General features: G+C 52.8%; 6 protein-coding genes across 6 annotated transcripts; 1 reads left to right on the top strand and 5 right to left on the bottom strand.

The window, feature by feature from the left end:
- Positions 1-253: 253 nt before the first annotated feature.
- AB675_11554 (Midasin) lies at positions 254-14,305 on the top strand (the record flags this gene model as incomplete). The annotated part of the gene is made up of 4 exons (XM_018140412.1): positions 254-2,863; positions 2,929-8,429; positions 8,480-13,229; positions 13,280-14,305. 4 exons carry the CDS (start codon positions 254-256, stop codon positions 14,303-14,305), a joined length of 13,887 nt encoding a protein of 4,628 aa, XP_018000063.1.
- A 313-nt stretch (positions 14,306-14,618) lies between these two features.
- Positions 14,619-15,195, bottom strand: AB675_11553 (uncharacterized protein; the record flags this gene model as incomplete). Its single annotated transcript, XM_018140411.1, has 2 exons — positions 14,619-14,888; positions 15,145-15,195. The coding sequence occupies 2 exons, from the start codon at positions 15,193-15,195 to the stop codon at positions 14,619-14,621; spliced, it is 321 nt and encodes a 106-aa protein (XP_018000066.1).
- A 1,059-nt stretch (positions 15,196-16,254) lies between these two features.
- On the bottom strand, positions 16,255-17,843 carry AB675_11552 (uncharacterized protein; the record flags this gene model as incomplete). The annotated part of the gene is made up of 2 exons (XM_018140410.1): positions 16,255-17,605; positions 17,659-17,843. 2 exons carry the CDS (start codon positions 17,841-17,843, stop codon positions 16,255-16,257), a joined length of 1,536 nt encoding a protein of 511 aa, XP_018000112.1.
- Positions 17,844-21,709: 3,866 nt separating this feature from the next.
- Positions 21,710-23,722, bottom strand: AB675_11550 (Glycerol uptake protein 1; the record flags this gene model as incomplete). The annotated part of the gene is made up of 4 exons (XM_018140409.1): positions 21,710-22,681; positions 22,734-23,306; positions 23,358-23,425; positions 23,473-23,722. 4 exons carry the CDS (start codon positions 23,720-23,722, stop codon positions 21,710-21,712), a joined length of 1,863 nt encoding a protein of 620 aa, XP_017999868.1.
- Positions 23,723-24,382: 660 nt separating this feature from the next.
- On the bottom strand, positions 24,383-24,862 carry AB675_11549 (Small nuclear ribonucleoprotein Sm D1; the record flags this gene model as incomplete). The annotated part of the gene is made up of 2 exons (XM_018140407.1): positions 24,383-24,761; positions 24,849-24,862. 2 exons carry the CDS (start codon positions 24,860-24,862, stop codon positions 24,383-24,385), a joined length of 393 nt encoding a protein of 130 aa, XP_018000161.1.
- An 878-nt stretch (positions 24,863-25,740) lies between these two features.
- On the bottom strand, positions 25,741-27,483 carry AB675_11548 (Malonate--CoA ligase; the record flags this gene model as incomplete). Its single annotated transcript, XM_018140406.1, has 1 exon — positions 25,741-27,483. The coding sequence occupies one exon, from the start codon at positions 27,481-27,483 to the stop codon at positions 25,741-25,743; it is 1,743 nt and encodes a 580-aa protein (XP_017999931.1).
- Between the last annotated feature and the right edge of the window lie 8 nt (positions 27,484-27,491).

The raw sequence follows: 27,491 nt of genomic DNA, 5'->3' as shown, positions 1-27,491 counted from the left end.
GGCAATTCATCTCAAACCACTGGTGCACGGAATCTTGTCGAGAAGAAGCCTACGCCATGTCTTCGACGCATCATCGAGGACTGTCGACGACGGCCAGACGCTGTTGTTATTGCAGGCGAGCTTTCGGCTGCTATCTTTCGATCGGGACAGTTTCGATGGACTGTTCCCTCCAGCGTTTCTAACCACCTTTTTGAATCATGCATCTCGAGCGATTCGAGTCCTTGCGATAGAATGCCTTTGCCTGGTCATGCACATGGCTGACGCCTACTGCGAAAAGCTATTGAGCACTTACGTCGGCGATGATCCCGTGTTTGTACGATGGGAGGGCACTAGTGTTGACTACCGATTGCTGAAGCTATGGGAAGAAAAGCGTTGGTCAAAACTTGCCGCTGCCGTCGAGACCTGCCAAGGTCTCCGTGCTCGGACATCTTCGATGATAGTCAGCAAGTCTATGTCTCAGAGCGACCTCAACGCTCGTACTGCTTTGGTCGGTGGAGTCACACTGCTAAGAGGTGCCGCACTCTCGAACAGCCGCAGCCACTTTGTCACCACTGAGACGTCGTTGTCCAACATCTCACAATTTGGACAGCAGCTGCTCCGCGCGAAGCCTGTGCTAGTCGCAGGTGCGCCAGGCAGTGGTAAAACGTCTGTCATCATGGAAGCAGCTCGACTGCTCAACAAAGAGGCCTCACTAATAACACTCCATCTGAACGAACAGACAGACGCCAAGTCTCTGATCGGCATCTACACTACTTCAACCAAGGATGGCTCCTTCGTCTGGCAGCCTGGTGTGCTGACGACCGCTGTCCAGCAGGGTCATTGGGTTCTGATAGAAGACATCGATCGGGCACCAGCAGAAGTTCTTGGTGTCCTTCGACCTCTCGTTGAGAATGGGTCGCTGTTCATTCCTAACCAGCGAAAACGTGTCAAGGCCGCTGACGGTTTTCGTATTATTGCGACCATACGCGCCTCCTCCGAGAACTCTCAGTCAATATCCTCGCGCCATGCGTGGCTGACCAGCAAACGTCTATGGTCTTCCATGATGTTTGAGTCATACGCGATCAGTGAGGTAGAAGAGATAGTTGTTGGACGGTTTTCCGCGCTTAAACCCATAAGTGCAAATGTCTTCGGAGTACATGAGAGCCTGATAGACTTGTATCGTCACGATCCTGCTTTCAAAGCTGCCCAAGGCCGGCCTCCAGCGCTCAGAGACCTCCTGAAATGGTGCCAGCGGACCGCCCGCAGACTTCAAGACAGTGATACTGTGCTCGGCAACGGCACAGCGATCCCAGAGAACTTCGCTGGGAACACATTTAAGGATGGTCTCGACTGCTATGCAGCCCATCTCAGCGAGCCAGTGTTGTACAACAAGATAGCCATGTTGATTGCCAAGGCCATGAACATTTCTTCCAGTCAAGTCGAATTCTACAACAGCCCAATCGAAAATATCGTCACCGAAGACTCGCTGTCTCTGAGAGTTGGACGAAGCACGATAACGAAGCTTCCTGGCCGCAACAGCCATAGCAAGCGAAAGCCGTTCGCAAATACTACAGCTTCTCGACGTGGTCTGGAGGGCATCGCAGCTAGCATTGATTTCTACGAGCCTTGCTTACTGGTTGGCGAGACTGGTGTTGGGAAAACATCGCTAGTCCAGCACATCGCAAGCTTGGTTGGTCAGAGCTTGACTGTGGTGAATCTCTCACAACAGAGTGAAGTATCAGATCTCCTGGGCGGGCTGAAGCCTGTCACAGCGGAGTCTCTTGTGGTGCCGCTGGTTGAGACATTTTCTGCCTTGTTCAGCGATACCTTCTCGGCCAGCCGCAACGAGAAATTCCAGTCCGCAGTGAACAAGGCGGTTTCTAAGCAGAGTTGGGCTCGACTTCTCAAGCTCTTCCACGAAGCTATACAGACCGCTAATGCGGCTCTGAACAAACCACTTGATCCTCAACAACCGCAACCATTCCGAGAGCCTGCCGCAAAGAAGCGTAGGCTCGACAACCCGAAGCGCGAGAGCCTGCGCGAGAGGTGGCTGCTGTTCGACAACGATTTGAAGAAGCTTCAGAGCCAGATCGGAAAAAGTGAAGACAGTCAGGCGTTCGCTTTTGTCGAGGGTCGTCTGGTCCAAGCCGTGCGGCATGGCGAGTGGCTGCTCCTTGATGAAATCAATCTTGCTTCTTCCGATACACTCGACCATATCGCATCATTGCTGGGCGATGCGAACGGCGCACGCCCTTCGATATTGCTTGCAGAAGCCGGCAATGTCGAAAAGATCGTTGCTCATCCAAATTTCAGACTTTTTGCCGCCATGAATCCAGCCACCGATGCTGGCAAGAAGGATCTTCCACTTTCGCTAAGAGCACGCTTTACAGAGTTATTTGTGTACTCTGGTGACGAGAACGCAGAAGATCTGGTGCGGATCATCCAGTCATATCTCGGCGCAATCTTGAGCAGCGACAAGAGAGCCGCACTGGACCTCGCTCGTACGTACCTTGGAGTACAGCAGCTCAACTGGGAACACCGCTTGACTGATGGTGCTGGTGACGCCCCGCACTTCAGCATACGTTCCCTCGTCCGTTGTCTGATGTATGTCATTGAACACGGTCGAAGCCACGGCATCCGCCGCAGCATGTATGAAGGATTCGCCATGAGCTTCTTCACCGCCCTGAGTCGCGACTCAGAAGCTTTGTGCTTTCCGGTCGTCGAGAAGCACTTATTGTCCAGTATCAAGAATGTCAAATCTTTCCTAGCACAGCAGCCCAATTTAGCCCATGTCGAAGGCGAGTTCGTCGCGTTTCGCCACCATTTGATCAGTAAGGGCTCGAATAGTCCCGACCTCCAACCCAACTATATTCGTACGCCTTCGGTAGAGCGCAACCTCATGAACCTGGCACGTGCTGCTCCATGCGACGGTTTCCTATATTACTGCAGGGACCCACCTCTGCTGGCAAGACTAGCATGGTCGAATATCTCGCCAGGCTGTCCGGCAACGAGTTTATCAGGATCAACAACCACGAGCATACAGATTTGCAGGAGTACCTGGGAAGTTATGGGTCAGACGATGACGGAAAGCTGCGTTTCAAAGAAGGAGTGCTTGTCAGCGCTCTCCGTCATGGTCACTGGCTCGTGCTCGACGAACTCAATCTGGCTCCAAGCGATGTGCTTGAGGCTTTAAATCGGCTACTGGACGACAATCGAGAGCTTCTGATCCCTGAAACACAACAGATTGTCCGCCCACACAAGAACTTCATGCTCTTTGCTACACAGAATCCGGCTGGACTCTACGGTGGACGCAAACGCTTTTCAAGAGCATTCCGCAACCGCTTCCTAGAGATTCATTTCGACGACATTCCGGAAGACGAGCTCGAGATCATACTACGCGAGCGTGCTCAAATTGCTCCGTCGTTTTGCACACAGATCGTGGCTGTGTACAAGAAGTTGTCACTCCTCAGGCAATCGTCGAGGTTGTTTGAGCAGCGAAACAGCTTTGCGACCTTGCGAGACCTTTTCAGGTGGGCATCGAGACCTGTCGATGATCGTCAACAACTGGCAAAGCATGGCTTCATGCTCCTCGCGGAACGTGTCAGAGAGCCCTCGGAGCGAGAACTTGTCAAAGAAGCGATCGAGGAGACCCTGAAGATCAAGCTCGAGACGGACGATATATACAGCGCTGACGCCCTTCCTGCGGCGGTGCAGGAAGCAGACAACATCGTATGGACGTTAGCGATGAGGCGTCTGTATGTGCTCGTTTCCGAAGCACTTAAAAACAATGAGCCAGTACTCCTGGTTGGGGCAACAGGCTGTGGTAAAACGCAGATATGTCAGGTTGTGGCAGCAGCCTCCGGAAGACCACTCAACATCTACAACGCGCACACCAATACAGAGACTGGTGATCTGATCGGCTCTCAACGGCCTGTTCGTTCTCACGCCCAACTCGAGAGCGATGTCCTCGACAGCATCAGGCCTTTGATGTCGACAAATAATGGTGCTCTAACGGACGACGATCGAGGCGTGGAAAGCCTCATGTCAAAGTTCTCGCACATCGACACCAAGACACTGAAGCCCGAAGCAGTCAAAAAGGCACGAGATGCGATCGCTGCCTACCGATCTTTGTTCGCCTGGAGTGATGGAAGTCTGGTACGCGCTATGAAGCTCGGCGAACATTTCCTGTTGGACGAGATCTCTTTGGCGGATGACTCGGTGCTTGAACGACTCAATAGCGTACTGGAGCCTGCTCGTACGATTGTCCTGGCTGAGAAGGGCTCCGTTGACAATGTTGTCGTTGCTCACCCTAAATTCCAATTTGTCTCCACGATGAATCCTGGCGGAGACTATGGAAAGCGGGAGCTGTCAGCGGCTTTACGAAATCGAATGACTGAGATCTGGGTTCCGCCATTGTCGCAGGAGAATGACGTGCTGCCAATAGTCCAGAAGTCGCTCAAGGACAGAGCGAGGTTCCTTGCCCCGTTGATGCTCAAGTTCACCCAGTGGTTTCTGACGACATTCAATCCTCTCAGCAGCACGAGCATACCCTTGAGGGACTTGTTGTCATGGACACAGTTCATCGACACGCAGGACCAGCTACCGGCCGAGCACGCATTCGTCCATGGTGCGAGTCTGGTGTTTCTGGATTCCGTTGGTGCGAATCCTGCTGGTATGACAGCCTCGACGATTGGCAACATCAGCAATGCTCGTCTACAGTGTTTGGCATTTCTTCAGGAACTTGTTGTTATCGACGTAGCGGACCTGTACAACGCACGACCAGAGCTGTCCGCTACAGACGCCATCATCAGTGTCGGCCAATTTGGACTGAGACGTGCGCACAGCGGCATCAAGACACCAACAGAGCTCGTTTTCGATGCGCCGACAACTCTGAAAAACATGATGCGCATCGTCCGTGCACTGCAACTTGACCGTCCGGTTCTGCTGGAAGGCAACCCGGGTGTCGGAAAGACCGCCATAGTCACAGCACTGGCTCAAGTCGTCGGTCAGAAGCTTACTCGCATCAACCTTTCCGATCAGACTGATCTCATGGACCTCTTCGGCGCCGATGCTCCTACCACAAACGAAGGCCTTGGAAACTTCGCGTGGCAGAACGGCCCTCTGCTGCAAGCCATGCAAGATGGTGCATGGGTTTTGCTAGACGAAATGAATCTTGCATCGCAGTCTGTGCTTGAAGGGCTGAATTCTTGTCTTGACCATCGAAAGGAAGCGTATATTGCGGAGCTCGACAGAACTTTCTCCTGCCATCCCAACTTTCGGCTCTTCGCAGCACAAAATCCACACCATCAAGGCGGAGGTCGCAAAGGTCTGCCAGCTTCTTTCGTCAATCGATTCACAGTAGTCTACGCAGATCCGTTCGAACAAGAAGATTTGATGCGGATCTGCAAGGCAAACTATCCCGAAGTCGACCCACAACATCTGACAACAATCATCCGAGTGGTGTCCGAGTCAGATCAGATCATGCACCACCAGCCATTCTTTCAGGAAGGTGGACCGTGGGAGGTAAACCTGCGCGATGTTAGCCGCTGGCTTGCACTTTCCAAACAGCACTCAGGTCTCAATCCCATGTACCACTTCGATACTGTCGTGGCTTCCCGTTTTCGAACCACGAAGCAAAAAGATGCCCTTGCAGCTGTTCGTGCGGACAACGAGGGCAATGCACCTCCTGTGAGCACCTACACGAGGCTGAGCCGAAGCGAGCTCAAGATAGGCATCGCACTTCTGCAACGTGATGACTTATTACAACACATCGCAGGCACGTACGCTATTTCGCCGTCAGGACTACCAGCAGCTCGATCCATCGTGACAGCGCTCCAGTTTGGTTGGCCTGTCATCGTCTCTGGCCCAGTCAATGTTGGCAAGACCGAACTGATTCGTAGTCTGGCCGCCACGAGTGGCAGCAAGCTGGTGGAGTTCTCAATGAACGCAGACATCGACACAACAGATTTACTTGGCGGCTTTGAGCAGTATGATCCTGACAGAAATCTGCAAGCTATCCGTCACCGATTGATCGCTGTTCTGCACGAGGCACTCGTACAGGGTCTGGCTCAGGAAATATCTGTGGACCGTGTGATCCCGCTATTGAAAGCATGGACGACTACAGGTGATGAGAATGTTTTGCCTGGGCAGCTATTGACCGTTGTTTCTGGCTTGAATTCGCCGAAGCTACAGCCATTCGTCACTGAGTTGCGGTCACTAGTCGATGCCAACACTGTGGCCCGCAAACGACAGTTTGTCTGGAACGATGGCATTCTCCTCGACGCCATTCAGGATGGGTCTTGGGTTGTACTTGACAATGCCAACTTGTGTAATGCCTCTGTACTGGACCGACTCAACTCTTTACTGGAGACTGACGGTCACCTTGTGATAAGCGAACAACACAGCACCGACGGCACGGGTCCTCGACTCGTCAGGCCGCATCCTGCTTTCCGCATCTTTTTGACCACGGACCCCAAGTATGGCGAATTGTCGCGTGCCATGCGCAATCGGTCGCTAGAGGTCTATATTTCTGAACCCATGCGACCGGACGAGACGGTGGGGTTAGTCAGATATCACGAGAGTGCTAGACTAAGTCGGCTGCGCGACCTGGCCTTGCGGGACGAGCTCCCAGAAGAACTGGTCGACGCCTATATCAACAATCTGGACCACGACGACGTACAGCTCATTCGGGTAGGGACGCACGATCTGTTGAACCCGGCCCTGAGTGCGTCACTGAGTGCGAATAACGCGTTGCTCCAGCAAATGCAGCACTCTCGTTCACCTCTTTGGCGTGTTATGTTGTCTGAGATGGACATGCATACTGCGACGTTTCCTAGGAACATGCAGCCATTCTTATGGTTGCTGAATGAGCCTGACTTCGCAAGCATTATCCAACAGAAAGGTCTCGAGCAGCTGAGACCATACCACAGAATCTGGCAGCTTGGAATGCTCACGTCGAGGATGCAGCTATTGATGGGACGAGTGGTACAAAAGGCTGAGTCTCTGGGAGTGAAAGACCTTTCAGTCCTGGAAAGGTCGGCAGTCGTGACGAAGAACAAGAAAATTGATGCCGTTAGTACGCCTGCCGTTTTCGCTTTCAGCCAAGCGGTGATGAGGCAAATAGTCCAGTTTCTTTCTTCGCTCACGCCTGAAACCATTTCGGACGCATACGCTTTTGAGCAGATGGCCAACTTCATCGCGGATCTGATGGCTCTGGCAGATGGAACCGACTTGGATCTCCCACGATTGCAAGCATTCCTCCAGATCGGGCAAGAGATCTCCAGCCATCCAGACAGTCAACAGGGCCCTCTGCGAAACTTTTCCGAGGCTCTTCAGGTGTTCGACATCTCTCGCCTGGAGTATGGGCGGGCACTACAAGCGATGTGGCCCGTCTGGTCGCCCAAGGTTCCGCAGAATCTCCCTCAGCTCGAGATCAAAATGGCGTTAGAAGGTCTGCTTCGGCTGTTGGATGAAAACATCATTGCAAGATCACAGCGTCGGATGGATTTTGTGGAAGTCAAGAAGGGACTCCTCGATGCTGCTCTCACTGCATGGTCATCTGATGACAGCCCGACTGGAGTGAAGCAACTTTCCGCATCCGTTCTGGCTCTCGAGCAGCAGGCGTCGGTCTCAAGGCAGGTTCCCATCCATTTCGAAGAGAGCTTCCTACAAATGTTCGACAGGCTGTCAAGCCAGGAAATTCTGATGCACAGCGGCGCGGTACTGGATCTGATGCCGTTCGTAGACTGTCGCCGTCTGCTTACGGCCGCAAGTTGTGCAAATGGCTCTCATGAGAAGGCCCTAGGTGAATTAGCTGCTCTCTACAGCAATTACGATGACAACGGGTCACAACTGACTCATAAACTGCTCGAAGGTCTGGCTGGGGCGACTTCGCAGCCATTGAGAGCCTTGCAGACTACACGAGAGGAGATTGTTCAGATCATACGTACGGTCTCAAAGACATCGTCTACTTTGAGTCGCAGCACACTTGAGGTCGTCCTAAGAAACACCTCAAAGCTCGCTCTCAATGTCTTCAAGAGCCATGCGCATATCTTGACAGATGTTCAGCACACCTGGATGAATGAAAACGACGAACTCAACCTTCGAGAGTTACTGAACGCTGCATCTTCACCTCCACCCTTACCGTCGCAGTACGAGTGGTTCGCGGAAGTCATGCAGATGCACCTTGTGCCGGCACTGCGCTTACTATCGAGCATCGCCGCGACCCCTGACGGCTCTCAAACACATGTCATTGGCCTTGCTCTTGCCCATGTGACCACCGCAGCACTGATCATGGTGGTTCCTGACAAGCCTTTCGACCCTGCTCTATTGCCACAGGTGGAAGCAAAGCGCCACGCACTGCGAAGAAACGAGCTCATGCGCAAGGTTGATGCTCAGAGAATGTTCGATGTTCGCAACTCAGGCTCGCAAAGCAGTCTCGTTGGCCGTCTGTTGCAGCTCGAGCTTGACGACCTTGGCTCTCCGAATCCTTACGCAACAGTCGTCAGACTGAAAAGTCAAGCCTTGGCAGAGTCCAGGAAGAGTTCAACCTGGTCATCAGAGGCATTTTGCAATCGCCGGCTCTGTCCAACATGCTTCGTACCGGCGGTACGGAGCTCGATTTCCAGGATGCAGGGCGCTTGCGCGAGAGCATTGCTCGGATAGCTGGAAGAATGGACAAGCTCGATCGTGCTTACGACGACCTCGTGGTCCCCGTCGTCCAGTTGCTATCGTGTCTAGGACTTGGCATTGAGCTTTTACAGCAGAAGGACGTTCGTGTACCCCCCGACCCCAAGCTAATATCCCATCTACCTATGGCCGGTGCCACACCTCGAAATACTGTTCATTGGCCATTGCAAGGGTTGAAGAAGAGCAATCATGACCGCTTCCTCTGGCTGGAGCATCACGCTGTGAAGCATGCTGTCGAGATCGGCAGTGCAGCCAAACATCATCAAGGTGATCTGCAGGATTACCTGACAGTCTTGGACTCCTTCTACGTCCAATGGAAGGAGCGACTTTCCAAAGACCAAACACAGGCTGAGTCTAAGTCGCGTTACTATGCTTATCGTGGCGAAGAAGACGAAGACCCTGACGCAGACCAACGAGAAATGGCTGATATGTTCCCTGTGTTTGATGATAGCGATGACACTCGGAGAATTGACGGTGAATCCTCTCAGTCGGACTCTACGAGCACCGCTTTGAGACTTGCGCAGTTTCAGCGAAGAATGTTTGGAAGTAAGGACTGCATCGCACCCGAGGTCCTACTTGAGGTGGCAGTCACTCAGTCCAGCAGCGAGTCATCATCGTCGCGCTCATCATTCCAGCAAGCTTTGCCCGCTTTGTTTCTGCAGCTCGAAGCCCGAAGCAGCTCCCTTAACCAGCCAGATCAAGCAGAGAGATTCAACATCTACACGGACCACAACGTCAAAGAAATCGAGAAGCTGCAGACTCTGGTCGCAGATGTCTACTCTCGATTTGCCGAAATACACGAGCATTGGCCAGAACATGCCGTGCCCGTTGAGGTCCACGCAATCTGTGATGACTTGCTGGACTTCACACTTCTGACGCCTCTCGCCAAGCTACTCACCAAAACCGAAAAATTGCTCGATAGCGTGGCTCAGTGGCAGAGTGTTGCCAGCCGCGAGTGGTCTGTCGCCAATCTACAAGAAGAGATCACGGCCTTGATAGTCAGCTGGAGACGTCTTGAGCTGTCTTCATGGTCTAGGCTGTTAGATATCGAGAAGCAGAAACATGAGGACAACGCTGCATCATGGTTCTTCATTGCTTACGAGGCCATCCTCTACAACACTCGCGCTGTTGCGGACAGCAATGGCGATGATCGCGCGTACTGCTTTGAGCTGGTGAAAACGCTGGAGGAGTTTCTGAAGAGCGCGACTCTTGGGCAGTTCTCGCCTCGACTGAATCTATTGCACAGTATGGCTGTCACACTTACAGCGATGGGCCAGGATGACTCGAGACTGCAGCGTATAGCAGCAGCAGTCAGTCATGTGCTTGCTCACTATGGTCGTTATGCCTCGAATGTGGAAAAGAATGTGACCATAGGCCGAGCCGATCTCGAGAAGGCCGTCATCGAACAGATCAAGTTGGCGAGCTGGAAAGACACTAACGTCACTGCACTCAAGGATAGTGCTAGGCGCACACATTACAAGCTGTTCAAGATTGTCAAGAAGTACCGAGCACTTCTAAATCAGCCGGTCGCCACTTTCACGTCGGAAGGGCTAAGGTCTAGCACAACGGAGCGGCCTGTACTCAGCGAAGCTGCCCCTCACGACGCTCAGTCCGCTCTCGCGACTTGCGCCGCAAGCTTCTCGGACTGGCAACTTCGGCCGGCGCGATTGACGAGCCCATCAAATGCAGCGCTTGGAATGCGGCGTGTGTACCTGGCCCAGCAGGGCGATCTCAATGTGTCCAATGAGCTCGAATCGCTCAGAGTAGATTTATCAAAGTCGATCCAGGAGCTTCGGAAAGAAACACCATCGAGCCTCACCGATGAGACGTCGGCATTGGTCAAGCACCTCCGAGAACGGAAACGACGACTATTCACTGACACGATCAAGGACGTCACACACATGGGCATTCGCCGAAACTTGGCTATGACTGACCTGGGCAAACAGGCTGATACTGCGACTGTCTTGAGTACCATGCCCCAGATCCCAAAGTTCGCGACCCTGTCGGGGCACGTCGAAAGTGACTATGCGCTGCACGAGCTCTTGGATTTGCTGCCAGCAGCGCGCAACGCACCTACCGAGCACACTCCTGATCTGACCGATGGCGAAATCCGCAGAAGTGTGGGCCTCTTGGAGGGGTTGCTCCTCCAGTCACTCTCGCAGCGAGAGCGCATCGCTATCTTCAGTACGGCTATACTTGAGTTGCGTGCCACAGTTGATGGACTGTCGAGCCTCCACACAGATGCAGATATCTTCCATCGCTCGAGCCATCATAGCCGGGACAGCAACGCCATTCAGATCCGAGCGCAGTGGCTTCCAACGATCCTCGATGCCGCTGTTCGTGTTGTTTCCATACAAGCAAAATATGGAGAGCTTGATCTCTCGGCTGTCACGGCGAGGCTCACTTTATCAGCAGGCATTCTCAGGAGTCTCAGCCTGAGAAGATCCCAGCTGTCACAATTGCCAGATGGACTGGTAAGCGAATCGGCTCTACGAATCGATAATGAGGTAGAGGCTGCGCTGCTAGAACTCGAGCAAGACATAGTTCGACTTCAGTCGCTCGAGCCAGAAATTGAGTATCTTGTGCAGCAGTTGCTCCCCTGGGCAAGACTGGACGATGTCAACCCGAATGGACACGCCAAGGTCAATGGGATCAACCATCTCGCGCTCAGCAGTATTGATCAAACTGTCCGAGACCTTGTCGACACGGTCTTCGTCGCTCTTCAGCAATTATCCAGCCTAAAGACCACCGCCGTCAACGATACGGAGAGCGCAGGGTGGCTGATTCAGCATGATCGTCGCTACAACGAAATCGCTCGGGCTTTACACGTGTCTGACGTCAGTGAAAAGCTGTCCTCAGTGTTGTCAAATCTACATCATCTACAGCCTGCAGATCTCAGGATCGCGATATCGCTGCTCGTGGTGGTCACACCGATTTTTGAGCAGTTCAAACTCATTGCTGAACATTGTCTCACCGAGCAAATTTCGGTACACGAGCAAACATTGCGCCTCGCATGCTTTCTCACCAAGTCGTTCACGAGCATTGCCAATGAAGGCTTCTGCACGCCTTCAGATCCCCACGACGGGCAACAAGAAAGTGGCAAGCTCGAAAGCGGGACGGGTCTTGGTGATGGCGAAGGAGCTCAAGATATCAGTAAAGATGTCGGAGCAGATGAGGATCTGTCAGAGTTCGCGCAGGGCGAGCAGGAGGATCAAGATGGAGAGATGGAAGATGCCGAGGGCGCTGTCGACATGGGAGCTGATGATCTTCAGGGGAAGATGGGAGAATCAGGCGAGCGTGACAGTGAATGTACTGGCGAGAGTGGCAGCGAAGACGAAGGTCAAGATCAGATGGATGAGGAAACTGGTAGTGTAGACGATCTTGATCCGACAGCGGTGGATGAGAAGATGTGGGACGATGCGCAAAAGGATGGCGAGGAGGATCAAAAAGACCTCAAGGGCCAGAAACAAAAGGGCGAGAAGACCCAAGAGCAGACAGAAGCTGGTGGTGAGAAGGCTGAGGGCGACAACGAAGGCGAAGCGGATGACGGTGTACAAGGAGAGGATGAACTGGTCGAAGAGGATGACAACACCGGTGAAGGAAAGGCTCAAGCCGAGAACATCGATCCCCATCTGCAAGACGAGCAGGCTCTGGATCTGCCAGAAGAGCTGCAGCTGAACGGAGAAGAGGATGAAAAGGACGATGAAGACGCAGATGACATCGACGGCATGAGTGACGTGGAGCTGCCGGTAGACAATGGTGAGAAAGAGCAGGTCGACGATCTCGGTACGCCTGATCGTGACGAGGAGGGCGTGGCTGATCAGGACGAGACTGTCGCAGAAGAGGACGAGAACGCCAACCCCATTGCAGACGACGATGAGATTTCTCCAGACCAGGATCCGGACAACAACCATGACGATCATGTGCAGCGCGAGGGAGATATGGAACTCGAAGAAGATCCGCAGGCCGAAGGGGAGCAGGGCGCAGCCGATCGGGTCCAGGACAATATTAATCCCGATCAAGACATTGAGGGTCAGAACCAGAATGAGCAGATGATGGACAAAGCTGAAGTTCAGAACGGCGCCACATCGACTGACAACCAAGAACAGGGTGCAGACGGCACAGGTGCGACCGAGCGCGGCCACGGTCGTGAGGACAAGATCGAGCGCCAGAAGAAAGAGGCCTTACGCAAGCTGGCTGATGTGATCGAACAATGGCATCAGCGACGTGAGATACTTGACCCTGTCGAGGACGATCCGGCTACCGAGGTAAAAGAGGACATCGATATGCAAGAGGCTGACTTCGAGCATCTTGATGCCGACGACGCTCAAGCTGATGCCCAAGCGCTTGGTGCTGCCGGACCCAACGAGACACAAAATGTTGACATGAGCAAAGCAATCCAAGATAAGGAGATGTCAATCGACCATGAGGACACGATGTTGCCGGACCCTCAAGAAGAAATGAGCGATGAGGTCCGCGCCGCCGAACGACTGAATCGCTACAAGCGAACGCCAATAACACAGCAGATCGACGCGAAGACGGTGCGGTCGTCCCAGAGCAACGTCGCAACCCGCATGACGATATCGTTGACGACCAAGGCAATGACACCGAGTCGCTCGTTTCAGAGACAGCTGCCGATGTTCAACATCTGGACCTCGATGCCACCACTCCTCCTTCTGGCTCATCTCAAGAAACCGCCACCCAGCTCTGGCAACACTGCTCTCAAATCACACACAGCTTCTCACTCATTCTCACCGAGCAGCTCCGTCTCATTCTGCACCCGACCACAGCTACCAAGCTCCGTGGCGACTTTCGAAGCGGCAAGCGTCTCAACCTCAAACGCATCATCCCATACATCGCCTCCGGTTACAAGCGCGACAAGATCTGGATGCGTCGCAGCGTGCCGTCCAAGCGCAATTATCAGATAATGCTGGCGATTGACGACTCCAAGAGCATGGCTGAATCAGGTGCTGATCTACTGGCTTTGCAGACGACCGCGCTGTTGTGCAAGAGTCTTGCGATGCTGGAGGTCGGTGAGATTGCTGTTGTGGGGTTCGGGGATGGTAAAGACAATGGTGATAGAGGTGTGCACGTCGCGCATGAGTTTGGGGACGTGTGGAAAGGGCAGGAGAGCGGCGTCAATATCTTTGGAAAGCTTGGCTTTCGTCAAGAGGGGACGGACGTCAAGCTGTTGGTGAGGAAGTCACTGGAGATGATGAGCGAGGCGAGATTGAAGAAGGCCGGTGGTGGCGGAAGTGAGGAGTTGTGGCAATTGATGATCATCATCTCGGATGGACATTGCAGCGAGCATGATGAGGTGAGGCGGTTAGTGAGGAAAGGGAAGGAGGAGAAGGTGTTGATTGTGTTCGTCATCTTGGACAACATCAATATGGGTCAAAGTCACACAGACGGTGGCAGAGAAGGCACTTCTGCATCGGAGAGCGTGGGTCAGAGCATTCTCGACCTCAAGGAGGCGGTGTTTGAGGAAGACGAAGATGGAGAGATGAAGGTCACGACGAGGAGGTATCTTGAGAGGTTCCCTTTCGAGTACTACCTTATCGTCCGCGATGTGAAGGAGTTGCCGGGCGTGTTAGGGCGGTGTTTGAAGGGATGGTTCGGGGAAGTTAGTGGATCGTGAGCGTTGACAGCATGTGAACTTGATAGCTTGAGGAATAAATTGTGCTGATGTTAAGATGCAATATTCTCCACGATGGTTTATAAGTTCATACAGTGTGACGATATGAGTCTCGTTGCGCCATCCTAATGCATGGAAACCCAGCTTCTGATGTCAATCGCGGTTGTTGCTGCCTGCCCGAATGATGTGTCAATCGAAAGGACTGGCATTGACACATTCTGTTCTCGAGCACGATGTAGCTGCCCTCCTGTCTGAGTATATTGGTATCCTATCCGGTTCCGCTATGGCGCTTGTCTGTGATCTGCCGACAGTGGCATCAATACGGCGTCACCGGCGGCTGGTAGCCCGCTGGCTTCTGAGGGACGTAAACCGGAGGCGGCTTCTCATGATTTTCTGACGGTGGCTCTTCTCCAGCCTCACCAGTCTCCTCGTCGCGTGGCCGGTTGACCGCTTGCTGCGCCCGAACGTTCGCCATATAGGCCTCGCGCTCTCGCATTTCCTGCTCCTGGAGTCGCTGCTCCTCGGCGTTACCGCGGGCCCATGCCCTCGGGAACCACCACCATATGAAGACAAGAGAGACGCCGACCTGCCAGCATTGGTCAGCTCGAATCAGCAGCATGAGCTATCAGAAGGAGCTGGTAGAAGGAGGGAGACGGTCCAAGGATCAGACACTTGTGAAGCGACCACCGAGCATGTCGGGAAGATCGCTGTGAGCATGGAAGAAGTGCTCCGGCTACGCAAGAAGACGGTGTGAAAGAGCATCTGACGCAAGTATCTCTCGCCAAATGAGGAGGGTTCTTTGTCGAGCAATGCCTCTGTCTCACGAAAATTGGAAGACTTACTATCGCGGAGAGAACGGCAATAGGAATAACTGCTGACTCTGAGAGACCCATTGTTGTGAGTGGAAGGCTTGGCCCGCTGCTGGAGTAGCGACTGCTGTTGCCTGTCGAGAAGCGACGTTGTTGGCGTTAGGCACGACGGACGTGGACTTGAGGGGTGTTCCACAGTCGTGAAGCAAGTGCGACTGGAAGCAATGTACTCTAAACACAAGCTGCACGAATTCTCTTGAACACGAGCGAGTGGGTGAGAATAAGGTGCAGAAATAAAGACAAGAAGATTTCTGGGCGTTGGGAGCCTCAGCCTTTAAAGGTAAGCGGGGGAGGGTTGCATCGGTGGGGAGCACTATGGAGGGATCCCCGGAAGTACGTGGCCAGGTTATGCCAATCAGGTCGCGGAATGGAGATATGTAATACGTCGCGATGCAAAGGCTAACCGGCGTGGTACTGAAAAGTACATGAAGCTAGTCCGTTGCGGCCATGAAAGCGTGAGCGTGCTCGGCTTTCGGCATTTTAGTGAGGTGTCCTTACTAGTATGGGACTGGATCTGGATTCACAATGGGATGTGACCATGCCCACATCTCTCTAAGCGTAAGGCAGACCTTCCCAACCAGCCCGTCCATGGTGCCATGCCACAGCTCATGGGCAGGTGGTTGTCACGAGTATATTGAAATCGTTGTGAAAGCCATCCCTATGCTCTTGGATCGATCAACAATGGATCAATGCACAGTGCTCGCGTCCATGGCTGAGAGCTAACGCCGCTTCTTCGATACTACCATCCTCCATGTGCGTCGAGATGCAGGTACGCTGGAAGCAGCAGGCAGTGTCACAGAGTGAGGGAGCACGAGCGTGGAATTATTCTTGCTCTGCGTCTGAGATCCGGGGTAGACGGTCAAGGTATCATCCGTTGGGAGGGAGCATGAATCGCGTGCATATACGAAAAATCTCGAGTGCAACAAGCGTATAACTCAAGTCGACTCATCCTCTGGTGAATATTTAGGTAGGCAAGTGACTGTTCGCATGCTCAGGGTGTAAATTGATTAGGGAGGTATTGTCATTATTTCTGGCGCACGCCCTTGTTCAGATTGATCGTGTCGTCACCAATATTTCACGACCTTAGTCTTCCTCCTCATCTATTAATCCGTCCGACATCAACCTCGAAGCCTCGAAGCTGTCCCGCCACCAACTTTTTGGCGTACCAACAAATTCCGGTGGATCACTCAACAGTCTATGGTATTCGTCCTTGCGTGCTTCCCAGTGCCCAGTCTTTTGAAGAACATCGGCCAGACTGTTGTGTGCAGCAATCGTAGCTCGGTGCCAGCGGCCCAGAGTCGTCGATCGACCTCTGACCACCTCCCAGTATATGAGCTCTGCATCGGCATACCGTCCCATTTTCCAGAAAATTACGGCTTTGCGGACTAACAGCTCTAGCCAATGTGGATGTGGGTGAAGGTGTCCAAAGGGGAGGACGCCGAGACAGCGGTCGAGTGTAATGAGAGCTTGTACATACTTGCCTTGACGCTGTTGAGCGCGACTGACAGCTGCAAGGACGTTGACCGTGAGTAGGTCGGCTTCTCCCAGCACCAAAGTGCAGTCGTTCCATAAGTCCAACAACAGCCTCTCAGCCTCTTCATAGACCTTTGTGGTGAGTATAAGGTGAAACGCGGCGCAGTATCTGATGACCAGGGTATGTGGATGGGTGTGTCCAAATGCGGTCCCTGTGTGTAGCACAGCCTGGCGAAGCGTCTCGATCCCGATGTGGCAGGTTGCCATTACAGTCGGGGAGTTGTTGGCCCTTACGAGTTCGACCATCCATTCTAGAACCGTGCTCAGCTGGCCGTTCTCGTCCGTCATTGTCTGACTTACAGCCAGCGAGGCCGTCAGGATCATGTCTGGTAAAGGCCCGTCAGCATACAGGAGGAGCAACGTCAAAACCGATGCCACTGCAACGAATACGAGATGATATCTCGTCTTGCACATCCCCGCAAGAGCGGCTGTGGCTTTGCGAATGTGATGATCTCGAGCCGCTGTATCTCGAGTTGCAGCAGCTAGGCATGCTAGCTCACTGTGCATGGTATAAAGCTGGTGCTCTGTCAGGCCCGACGGAGTGTCCCGGCACACTTCGTCGCTGCTATTCGACGACAGCTCTATGTTGGGGTGCGATTGCTGGAATGACAGTGCGGATGGCGTAGCTGAGGTCGAGATACCGTAAGGACGAATCCATGCCGGCGTGGGTATCGCACATTGCCTCGCCTGCTGGTCAAATTGCTTAGGGGTAAGACCAAGACTCCTCAAATGTCTCCTGGTGTTGGAAAAGTTCCTGGCGATTTCGTGGAACCACACCCGGGGGTTGGCAATGCCAGAGTCCTTCTGCTCCAGCAGAATCCTGTGCATGACAAGCCATTCCCACTTGACTGCATTTTTCGAGATACCCCATTCTTTCAGTTTGCTCTTGTACTCCTTCGGTCTTGACAGGTAAGTGCTTCGTCTGGCGCACGGTGAAGAGCAAGGGAGACTCACGAAGCATCGAAGCCTTCGTCCAGCATCTGGGCTCTGACGTTCTCCAGCTTCTCACCCTGTACTGTGTACTTGGCAACAATCGTTGACTTGTGGTGATCCCATTCCTCCTCTGGTATACGGCGACGGCCTGGAATGGCGGCAGCAACGATGTGGCTGCCACTTGCTGCGACCACAAGCGATGTCATTGTTAGGATAGCCCGCGACTGCTATCGCGGTAATGGCTCATAGTAAGCGGGAGTTGTCGGCGCGTGCTTGCAGCTTGAAAGCACAGGTACAGAAGCTGAGGTGTATGAGCCAGGCAGCTCTCATTTAGCAATCAACTGATAGTTCGAAGATGAAGTGCGTGAGACGCCCCTCAAGAAGAGAGTACAAAGTGATCCGGTGTGAAGCAAGAGCACAACGCCAACCGATATGGCGCGTTGGAGCATCGCCGCTTGCCCTGCCTCATCAACTTGAAGCCTAACGCTATCGCTGTCGAGATGGTTCGCATATTATGGAAGTCCACGAATGATGGGCCATGCGCCGACCGGGTGGACCCCAGGAATGACCAAAAATCCGGGGATTTGGGCCTCGTGCATTTTGGTTGCAGGGGCTGCCCAATCAAACTGTGACCAGATCGCAAGCCTCCCGGTCTTGGAAGGAACTTCCGTCATCACCTGATCTCGATCGGGCCAGACATTTTACTCATTTGACCAAAGGTTTGATAAACAGCTTCGTGCTGCCCCTTTCGGCCGCCTGGTACACATTTGGGACGTCTCAGCATCTCCTCCATTTCGGCGTCGACCACAGCAAGCAGGGTATTCCCAGACCAGGATCACCCTCTCAACCCATGAGCACGAGGCAAACCATCAGGCTCCGCATGCCAGTTCGTCATGGACTGATGCTCGAACCTATGCCTGATCTGTTGCATCTCGTCCAAATGCCTGTTCAATTGGTGGTCCTGCATTCTGGTGGGTACGGAGACGGACCGCCTTTGTGTGTATCCATATGCATCCGGTCTGCTGGTCGAATCATCTTGCTGCGCCGGGCTGAGAAGCATAAATTTGTTGTTCTCTTAGACGTGCTGGTCCCTACTGCATGGTCCTTCTTACTTGCCAGCTTTCCAAGACCTTATCCTACTGCATGGTCCTTCAGATGATCATTCCCGGGTCTTTTCAGTTTCTGGTTGTTCTACACGGTCCTCCATATTGTCGTTACCATTCCACAACTGACAACAGTAGACAGTCTCGAGAAGGTCCGCGAGCGACACTGCTACTTCGCCGCGAAAGTCATTGCAGTGCAAAGTATATCCTTCAGCAGAACGGCTGAACAGCACGCTCATCTCGTCCTAACCTCCCGTCGACTTACAAAAAATCACCTACACAGCTGCAGTGCGACAAGCCCTGACTGTGCTTGGAACTGCCATGCCGGACAGAAGTTTGAGGGCCAGCCCTCATAGCCACCGTGGCGACGTCGTGATTGCAGTGATGGGCTTGTCGGGCGCCGGCAAGTCGCAATTCATTGAGCAACTCTCTCAGGCAGGTGGGAGACCAATTGTTACAAATGGCGTCGACTCAAGTAGGTGACGGTCCAAAAGAATCTAAGATCTTACTGACAATGCAGCTCGCGAGCACATGCCAATGATCGACTGGTACAGTCGCTCTACGGGGTCTCGGATCTGGTTGATTGACACTCCAGGCTTCAGTGACATTGAGCAGCCTGACAGAGCTGTTTTAGACGCAATCAGTCAATGGCTTGCAACAAGTCACGGCTGTGGACTGAAGTTGCACGGTATGAACTACATGCACGAGATAGCACATCACACAGGGTATGTGGGAGCTGTGATACGCAACATCAAGATGTTCGAGACTCTGACCGGTCCCGAATTTTTTCGTAACGTTATTCTCAGCACAACAGTTTGGGACGATATGAGAAAGAATGGCCTCGGGACAGGAAATGATGGATGGAAAGCAGATGCTGCAGAGGAAGCTTCTCATCTTACTCTGCATGGGAAGTCACTGGATCTACTGCAACTGTATTCTGGTATTTCTGCGCACCAGATTGTGGACTGCGCTCTCCAGAAGCGTCCGCAGGGGAGCTTACTCGGCATTGGAACCGGTCGAGAAGTTTGTCGTGCTGAAGATGACCTGGAAGCAGACTTAACTGCTCAGTCACTTCCTGGTACCATGCGTGGAGGCAGTACTGTCCAGCAAGTGACACCTTTGCCTCATGATCCATGGACCTTTAGCACCGACTGGGATATCGACCCTTTTTTGGATGCACCATTTCAGAGCAACGACAATCCTCATTACAATCTGTCCGCGGGGCTGTTCGAAGTCGATCTACACAGCACCAATGGAACAGGCTCCTTACATTCCACAACGTATGATCGCATACATGGCACTCGCGATTGGGATCCGTCGCAAGCTCCATCCAGCCATCTCTTCATGGCCCCGCCTGCGACACTTGAGGGTTATAAACAGAGGGCAGTTGCTTCTAGGCGCCTAGCGTTCGCACCCATGAAGCACTCAAACGGCCCGACGAGCCCAAAGGAAGATACCAGCCATAGAGTAGTCAGCGGTTCGGACGAGCGCTCTCCAAGGACGTTCCATCAGTACGCGAATCATCTTGCGAATGTGAGGGATTGCACCGAAGACGTCATGAGATTCAGCCGTGTCTCCTGCGGGTGGGAGCACTGTACCGAAGTTTCAGAAGCTTCGCCAGCAGTCAGCATGCCGGACAGGTAGGTTAAACCACTCAGCACCCTGAGGCGCCAGGTCACTGACGTTAAGCTAGACTCACTGCTTGGACAAAGTCGTTGACATCGCCAATACAGCAAAGTGTCCAGCACAGCGTCTGGTCTGCGTTCCAGAGGTATTGCGGATTGTCCTCCAACCTGCTCAGTGGGTTACAAACAGCTCTGAGTCCCAGTCCCGACAGTAGAGCCCACAATCATGGTAGAACCCTTTGGCTGAACAGGACATCTGGTAAGGCCTTGCCGATCTGCCAACGCCACCCTGACGACGATGACAACGACGGCCACTTTGGCTTCTGAGCACACTGTCCACTTATACGCTGTTGAAGAACATGGGCAGAACTAGGTTACACCTATTGTGGTTTTGTCTTAACATGATTCTGCCCGTGTTCTTCAATACCTACATTACGCTCATGCTACAGATCAGAATGGCGAGCACATCGCGATCTGTATCATACCTTGTTTCGATTGTCGACACTGCAACGAATTTCTTATCCTGTCACAATTTCGTTAGTGGTTGGATGCTCATTCAAAGAGTGCTGCCCCAGAATTTGCAAAGATTCCAACCGGTTGCGCAGAGTGGTGCAGGGCGATAACATTGTCTGTCTTTCCTTAACAGCGCGAGTCGATTTGTTTGGACGCAAGGAATATTTTCCTAACATCCCGTCATAAAATCTACCAGAAAATAAAGTCACTCTCGGAGTACTTTGAGCTATCTGGAAGGCGCATACAGGTTCAAAGTCTGGGTTGGTGATTCTTGTCAAGTTTTGTTAGTCATGTAGGGGAGTCTCGCTTCAGTGACCTTCTATAATAACATCTTCAGCACAGCCTACACACTCACCGGCCTTCCATTTTCGTGTTTCGCACTATTGGATTGTGTGAGGAGACGCAGTACTTGCCCTAAGAATGACGCGGGGCGTGGACATATCGCATTACTTCAGGAAGAAGAGCCACACACTCCTTCTATCGTCTAGTGCCTATCGCTCAGTGCGCCGACAGAGTCCGCTCTGACGCTCATAGCAAATTGACTGAAGAACGAGCCATACTCAAAGTAACGCACGTGCAACACGCGCTGGAATAGACCACTTGACTCGGACATGAGGTCGTTTCGTGCATCTGGAGCGAGAGGATGCTTTGAGATCAGGTCATGGCGTTTCCGAGATCCTTCTTGTTCGATAGGTACTTCAAGTCATTGAATTGTCAGCATCTATCTGGCCAACGTACAAACGAACGGATGGACGGTGTTGCTTGGCATCCACCTATCGCAGTCGAATCAATGCCTGTTATACATTTGTAGACCTGAGCAATGTCGGTCAGTCAGCACTTCATGTTGATCCCCTTCCTCCTCTCCTCCTCCCTATGCTCGAACATCACTTGCACGCCAACCGCGAGGATGAAAATGGTTGTCACCAGGAATGCAATGCCTTCCCAGCTCCCAACAATCCCATTGATAATCGCCTTCAACCCATCCAGTCCAACCGCAAAACCCACAAGGTTGGCCGTCATCATCATGAAAATATTGCAGACAGCTCCTACACCACAGAGCATCCGATACGTCGTCGGCCTATCTTTCCACTTCGATGCCGGGAACGCAAGGGTGAGCAGCATCTCCGGCAGCACAAACAGGACGATCAACCAGCCCCATGCAAGTAATCGTAAATTGATGTCATGCCAAAGCGCAACGAACATGAAGACAACAACCATGTTGAAGATCGTTCGAGCGATTCCGATGCCACGACCGCTGCCGCCAAGAGGGATGAAAATGTATCGAATCGTAAACTTGTTGAAACTTCGATGCCAGCTGCGCCAGAATGCAAGGGTGGAGTAGTTGTCCGACATACAGCGGACCATGTTCTCTGGCGGATCGATGCCGTCGATCAAAGCCCAGAGTCGGAAGAACCGCCATGGAATGAGGAGTTTCAGCCAGATGATATGCAAGTTGAAGTATGAGAGCATCGCGAGCTGGAAGGGCGTGTAAGCTGACCAGTCGGGAGAAGCCTTGGAAATGGCGACCACGTAGATGGTGTGTAGGAGGAACTCCATGCAGAAGAGAATGATCAGGAAGCGGATGCCGTAGAGAACGGTGCGCTTGGTGGTGAGGCTGGCGACGGGGTATGCGCATTGGGAGATGTAGTCGTTGAATGTCAAGATGGGTCCAGCGATGTACAGCGGAGGGTAGAGAGCGTATGCCAGGTAAGATGACAGTGAAGTGAAGCACTGTGATGGTGCGGAGATCGAGATACGGTCTCGTTCGGACAAATTGGCTGGGTCGAGTTGTTTCTTTTTGTACTGATCAGAACATGTCAATGGAATGAGTGGACAGAGAATGAAGCTAACGTACCTCAACCGGGCTACCCGATCTGCTGCGGTCGAGCGACCAGCTATAGTCTGAATTGAAGGAGATAAGGCGAAGAATCGTGATCTTGAATAAAACCTCCCACCGAGGCATGAGCCCACCATAAGAATCCATGACTTGGCCATATTTCACAGCTTGGTCCGAGAAAGGAGCCAGAAGAGATGCGAGTTTGGCGTACGGATATCCTTGAGTGAGTTCATTTGCGAAGAGTATTGATACATTGAATATCCAGGTAGCTGTTGGTACATAGTGGCGCGGTACACTGGTCGCAATCTTGAAGTTCAGGAAACAAATGAACAGAATTTTCAAGCTTGAGAGCCCGTAGAGTGCGCCAATGAAGATAATTGCCGAAACGAGATCAAAGCGTAGCCGTAGCTTGCGGCGGTGCTCTGCTTGATGTTGGCTCTGGTCCACAGCTCCTGCTCCGTTCAATCGAGAGTAAGAGCCAGATCCAGCAACGCGCTCATAGAGCCTACGCAGCAGCGGATGGACAACGACAAGAATTGCCAGAGCTGGTATGTTGTCCCGGAATCCTGAGTATTGCGCGTCTGAGTTGTCCTGCCAGGCAATTAGTGACCCGTCCTATCAGCTTCAAGTGGCATTCCTTACCACTTTGCGCCCAAAGAGCCATCCCTGAGAAAGGAGTGGCTCGAATCTCTCGTAGTTCGGTGATGTTGCTGCCTCCAGTCAATACAATATCCAGCCTGCTGGTATGCGCTCTTACGTTGTGACACCTGAACCACGGCCCAGTACATCTGCGGTACGCACACCAGAAACACCACTCCATACAGGTAGAACTCTGGTGTATTCCATTTTGAAGGCGTAGCACCTTCCGCGCTCTCTTTGCTATCGGTGCGACCGGGCGGTCGTGGCTCTATGCCATCGCTCTTGAGGGGGACGCGAGGCGATGCGGAGAAGCGAGTGTCGAGGGTGTCGAGCGAGTACAATTGACGAAGGAGCGAAAGAGCAGTCATCTTGTCTTGATCATGATGAGTCTAGACGCGCAGGAACTATTGCGCCCGTTGTAGCCTCATCGTCTGGCTGCCGTTTGCGGGTAGAGATGGCGTCCGACGTTCAGGAGAAACAGTACATGTAATTGCTGGCCACGGACTGAACTCTTTTCAGTCAGAGCTGCCAAGGCTGACTTCTATATAGTAGCAGGTAGAAAAGCACTACTTCCAGTCCCGCGTACGCGTCGTAGCCAAGTGTCATGTGGCACGAGTAGATTTCAGACCTCTGTTAATTTCAGACCTCTGTTAATGTATTCATCTAAAGATGGGTTCTCAGAGCTGGGTGTCGGCGATGGACTGCCACCTTCTTCGGCAGCACGTTCCTCCCACGAAGCACGACATGCTGCTCGCCCTGTGCTCATTCGGGAAGCAAGGCCGCATCTCAATTGATAGCCACGTCGACAGCGACGCGTCGCCACCATCAGTGCTACTAATGCGGGCTGGTAGCTCCAGGTGTAGCTGGCATATATCCCGTCCAAACATTTCTGTCATGAAGACCGTTTCGTACTTCCGTAGCCACTTTTCAGTCCACTCATTTCGGGCGGACTTCAACGCATTAGCAGATCGTTTAGCTGATCTAAACGTTGTGTTTTCCTTTGACCATCCATCCATGTCACCTCTCGTCTAGAATCCGCGCCCTCTACCCCGCCCTCTGCCTCTGCCACGTCCTCGGGGGCCGCCACGACCTCCACCACCTCTCCCACCTCGGTCGCCCTCTTTCCTAGCCTTATTCTTTGGCTTAGGCTGGTCATCGATGAGCAGCGTGTCTAATGGTAGTGAGTCTGGCAGGATATAGTATCTAATCGTCGAGCCGCGAATATTGATTGTATCAAGTGAGATCGTGTCGCTTGGCGCACCCGGCTGTGACCGATTCTTTGTGGTCATCTTGACCGCCCGCAGTGCTGTGTTCATCTGAGGTGTGACTGAGGTAATGGTTCCGTGTACGATGGTTCCGTTCTTGAGCTCGATTGTGACCGTCTCATTGGCGCATTTCATGAGGAATCTGGTCACTGTTAGCAGACATCCACACTCGAGTCGCAAAGATTGTATGACTTCTGTCAAGCAGTTCAATACGCGCAGAACGACTCACCTGACGAGCTTCATGTTTGTGGTCCTTCGCCTGGAGGCTTGTGGCCTTGGAGATGTCTTGCACGTCTAACGACGACTCGCACGTCCCGAAGCACTGTTCCAAAGTTTTGATCGTTCGGGGGATGCGTATCACGTCGTTGCGCAGCGTCGTAGTCTTTGTGAAGTATATAGACAGAATGTGAAGTGTTCGACTTTGCTAAGGCAGAATCGCAGACTACGGTTTGGAAAATGCTGTGATAATTCCGCTATTTCCGGACGGCATCTTGGCGATTCTACTGTATGAATTCTGATGAAGTCCTCGCAGGTATATCATGTCCTCGCATGCCTCTAGTCGTGCCGAGGTCCGTATCCCTCTCTCCCGAGGATCGGCCTAGAAGTCTGGCAGAATCTCGTCACCGTCCGCTGCACGGGCCTGTATCAGTCGTATGCCCATGAGCCAGAACAAGATGACGACTGCGCCAACCAGGACACAGCGGATGTGGCATACGCCATTATCTTGGGCAGGATTTTGTGCTTCGGCGTTGCATATTGAGCTGCAGGGCAGATATGTTGCTAGTTGCAGCAGCGCGGTCGAAATGGCTGACACACAGGCTATCAGCGCATAGGCGCTAAACTTGCACAAAAATGCGCCTACAGGCATGGTGCCCGTTGTGTGTTGCCTTTGGTGCTTGCGATATGATGTGTGTCTGCGGATGAAAGCCGCTCGGTCTACTCCAGCAGCCCGGCAGATTTCCTTCATCAATCAGCCGCGGCGCTGCTTCATTACGGATGACTGACCTCTGTACTGATGCAAGGTGATGTTGGACACAAGATATCTGTACTTGTCCGGTCAGGGAAATGCGGCGTGAGGTTGGTCGAAGGTGGTGAGCTATATCATCGCACCTGCCTCATCATCACAACTTCACTTGACGAGCGGACCTGCTACTGGTCCACATCTGAACGGCAGGATCGTCCGCGTAACTGCCCGGCCGAAAGTACTCTGGTCCCAAAGTCTTCTTGACAACTTTTCCAGTCGGGCTTTTTGGTATCTCCACGTCTAATACTCGAAGCAGAGTCGGTAATTTGTAGCCTGCAAGTCTACCACGAGCGTCGTTTCGAAGGTCGTCAATCTTCAAGCTTGTCGACTCACGCCCGTGCTCTCGATAAAATCTGTGTGCGATTTCATCCTGTCGCAATGTCACCACCGCAGCAACCCGCTGGCCGAATTCGTCGTCAGGAACTCCAACGACCATTGCTTCCGAGATATACGGCAGAGACAGGAGCTCGCGTTCGATGTCCAGTGCAGAGATTTTGTAACCACCACTTTTGATGATATCGACAGACGCCCTTCCTGTGATGAAAAAATATTTACCTTCCCTGCGGGCAATGTCACCAGTACGATAATACCCGTCTTCGTCATGTGCGTTTCTTGTGGCATCCGGGTCATGCAGGTACTTCGAGAACATCATGAAGTTCTTCAGCAGGACTTCGCCTTCGTCCCCGTCGGATAATTTGGCGTCAACGCCTAGCGACATCTCTCCCACAGAGCCATCTGGCACAGCTGAGCCGTTCTCGAACGGCATGTTGAAGACCACGCCGGTCTCTGTGGATCCATATCGCTGCACAATTCTTCTGCCATCCCGTAAATGTGTCCAGAAATGATCGATCGGCTGTGGCAAGGCCGACGTTCCACACATACAGAGACGGATGTTGTTCGCACCGTATTTGTACTGCTCACGCTCCTTCTGAGACAGCTTCGCTATATTCTCCTGCCAATATCGCATCATTCTCATGTATACTGTGGGCACACCGGAAAACACAGTTACGCCCCCACGCCTGAATCGGTTCCAGGTCCAAACAGGATCGAAGCTGCCCGATCGAAACTCGATACAAGCGCCGGTGAGGATAAACGGGAAGAAACCGACCCATATACCAGTGGCATGGTGGACCGGTAACAAATGCAGCGAAGTATCCTCCATGGTCAATCCCAGTTGCTGAGCCGTCATCAAGGCGCCGTCTGTGATTGCCGCCTTACGAAGCACGGCGCCTTTCGGAGGGCCGGTTGTCCCTGAGGTAAAGATGACTATTCCCGGGCCATTCATGTCCACATATCGATTCGAAGACACCACAACGCTCTTCGGCTCGATGAATTGTCCCTGACTGTATGCATGTGCCGGCACTGCCACGAATTGTTTGTTAGAAGTCTTGCGAATCTCCTCCGCTAAGGCATTTCCCAGGTCTAGAGCAGATGTGGCAACCACTACTGCAACACTTCTTGCTCGATTGACGTAGTAGCTCGCTTCCTTCACGGGCATTAGAGGGCTGAATGGACTGGCTCCAGCTCCCAGAGAGAGCACAGCAAGAATGCCAACGGTAAATTCATAGCCGCCAGGTGCAACGATGCTGATATAGACTTCCTTGCCATGACTCAGATCGTCCAGCGTGGCCTGGCTTAGTGAGGCTCGCAGCATCCGCCGAAGATTGAGCACATCACTGAGTAACTGAGCCGAGTTCTTCTCCACGCCGGTGTTGATGTCTCGAATGACAACTCTCTGCTTCGACTGACAAGCCAGCGCCAGGAGTCGAGTAAATAATGGGTCTGCGGGGAGCACTTTGTCACCGATGTGGCTTGGCACGAAATCCGTTCGATCGGACATCCTGAATT

The sequence above is a fragment of the Cyphellophora attinorum genome (genome assembly GCF_001299255.1).
Source record: "Cyphellophora attinorum strain CBS 131958 chromosome Unknown Contig13, whole genome shotgun sequence".
In the NCBI taxonomy this organism is placed as follows: domain Eukaryota; kingdom Fungi; phylum Ascomycota; class Eurotiomycetes; order Chaetothyriales; family Cyphellophoraceae; genus Cyphellophora; species Cyphellophora attinorum.
Note: the sequence above shows the minus strand (reverse complement) of the source record. Positions and strands in the feature narration are given on the sequence as shown.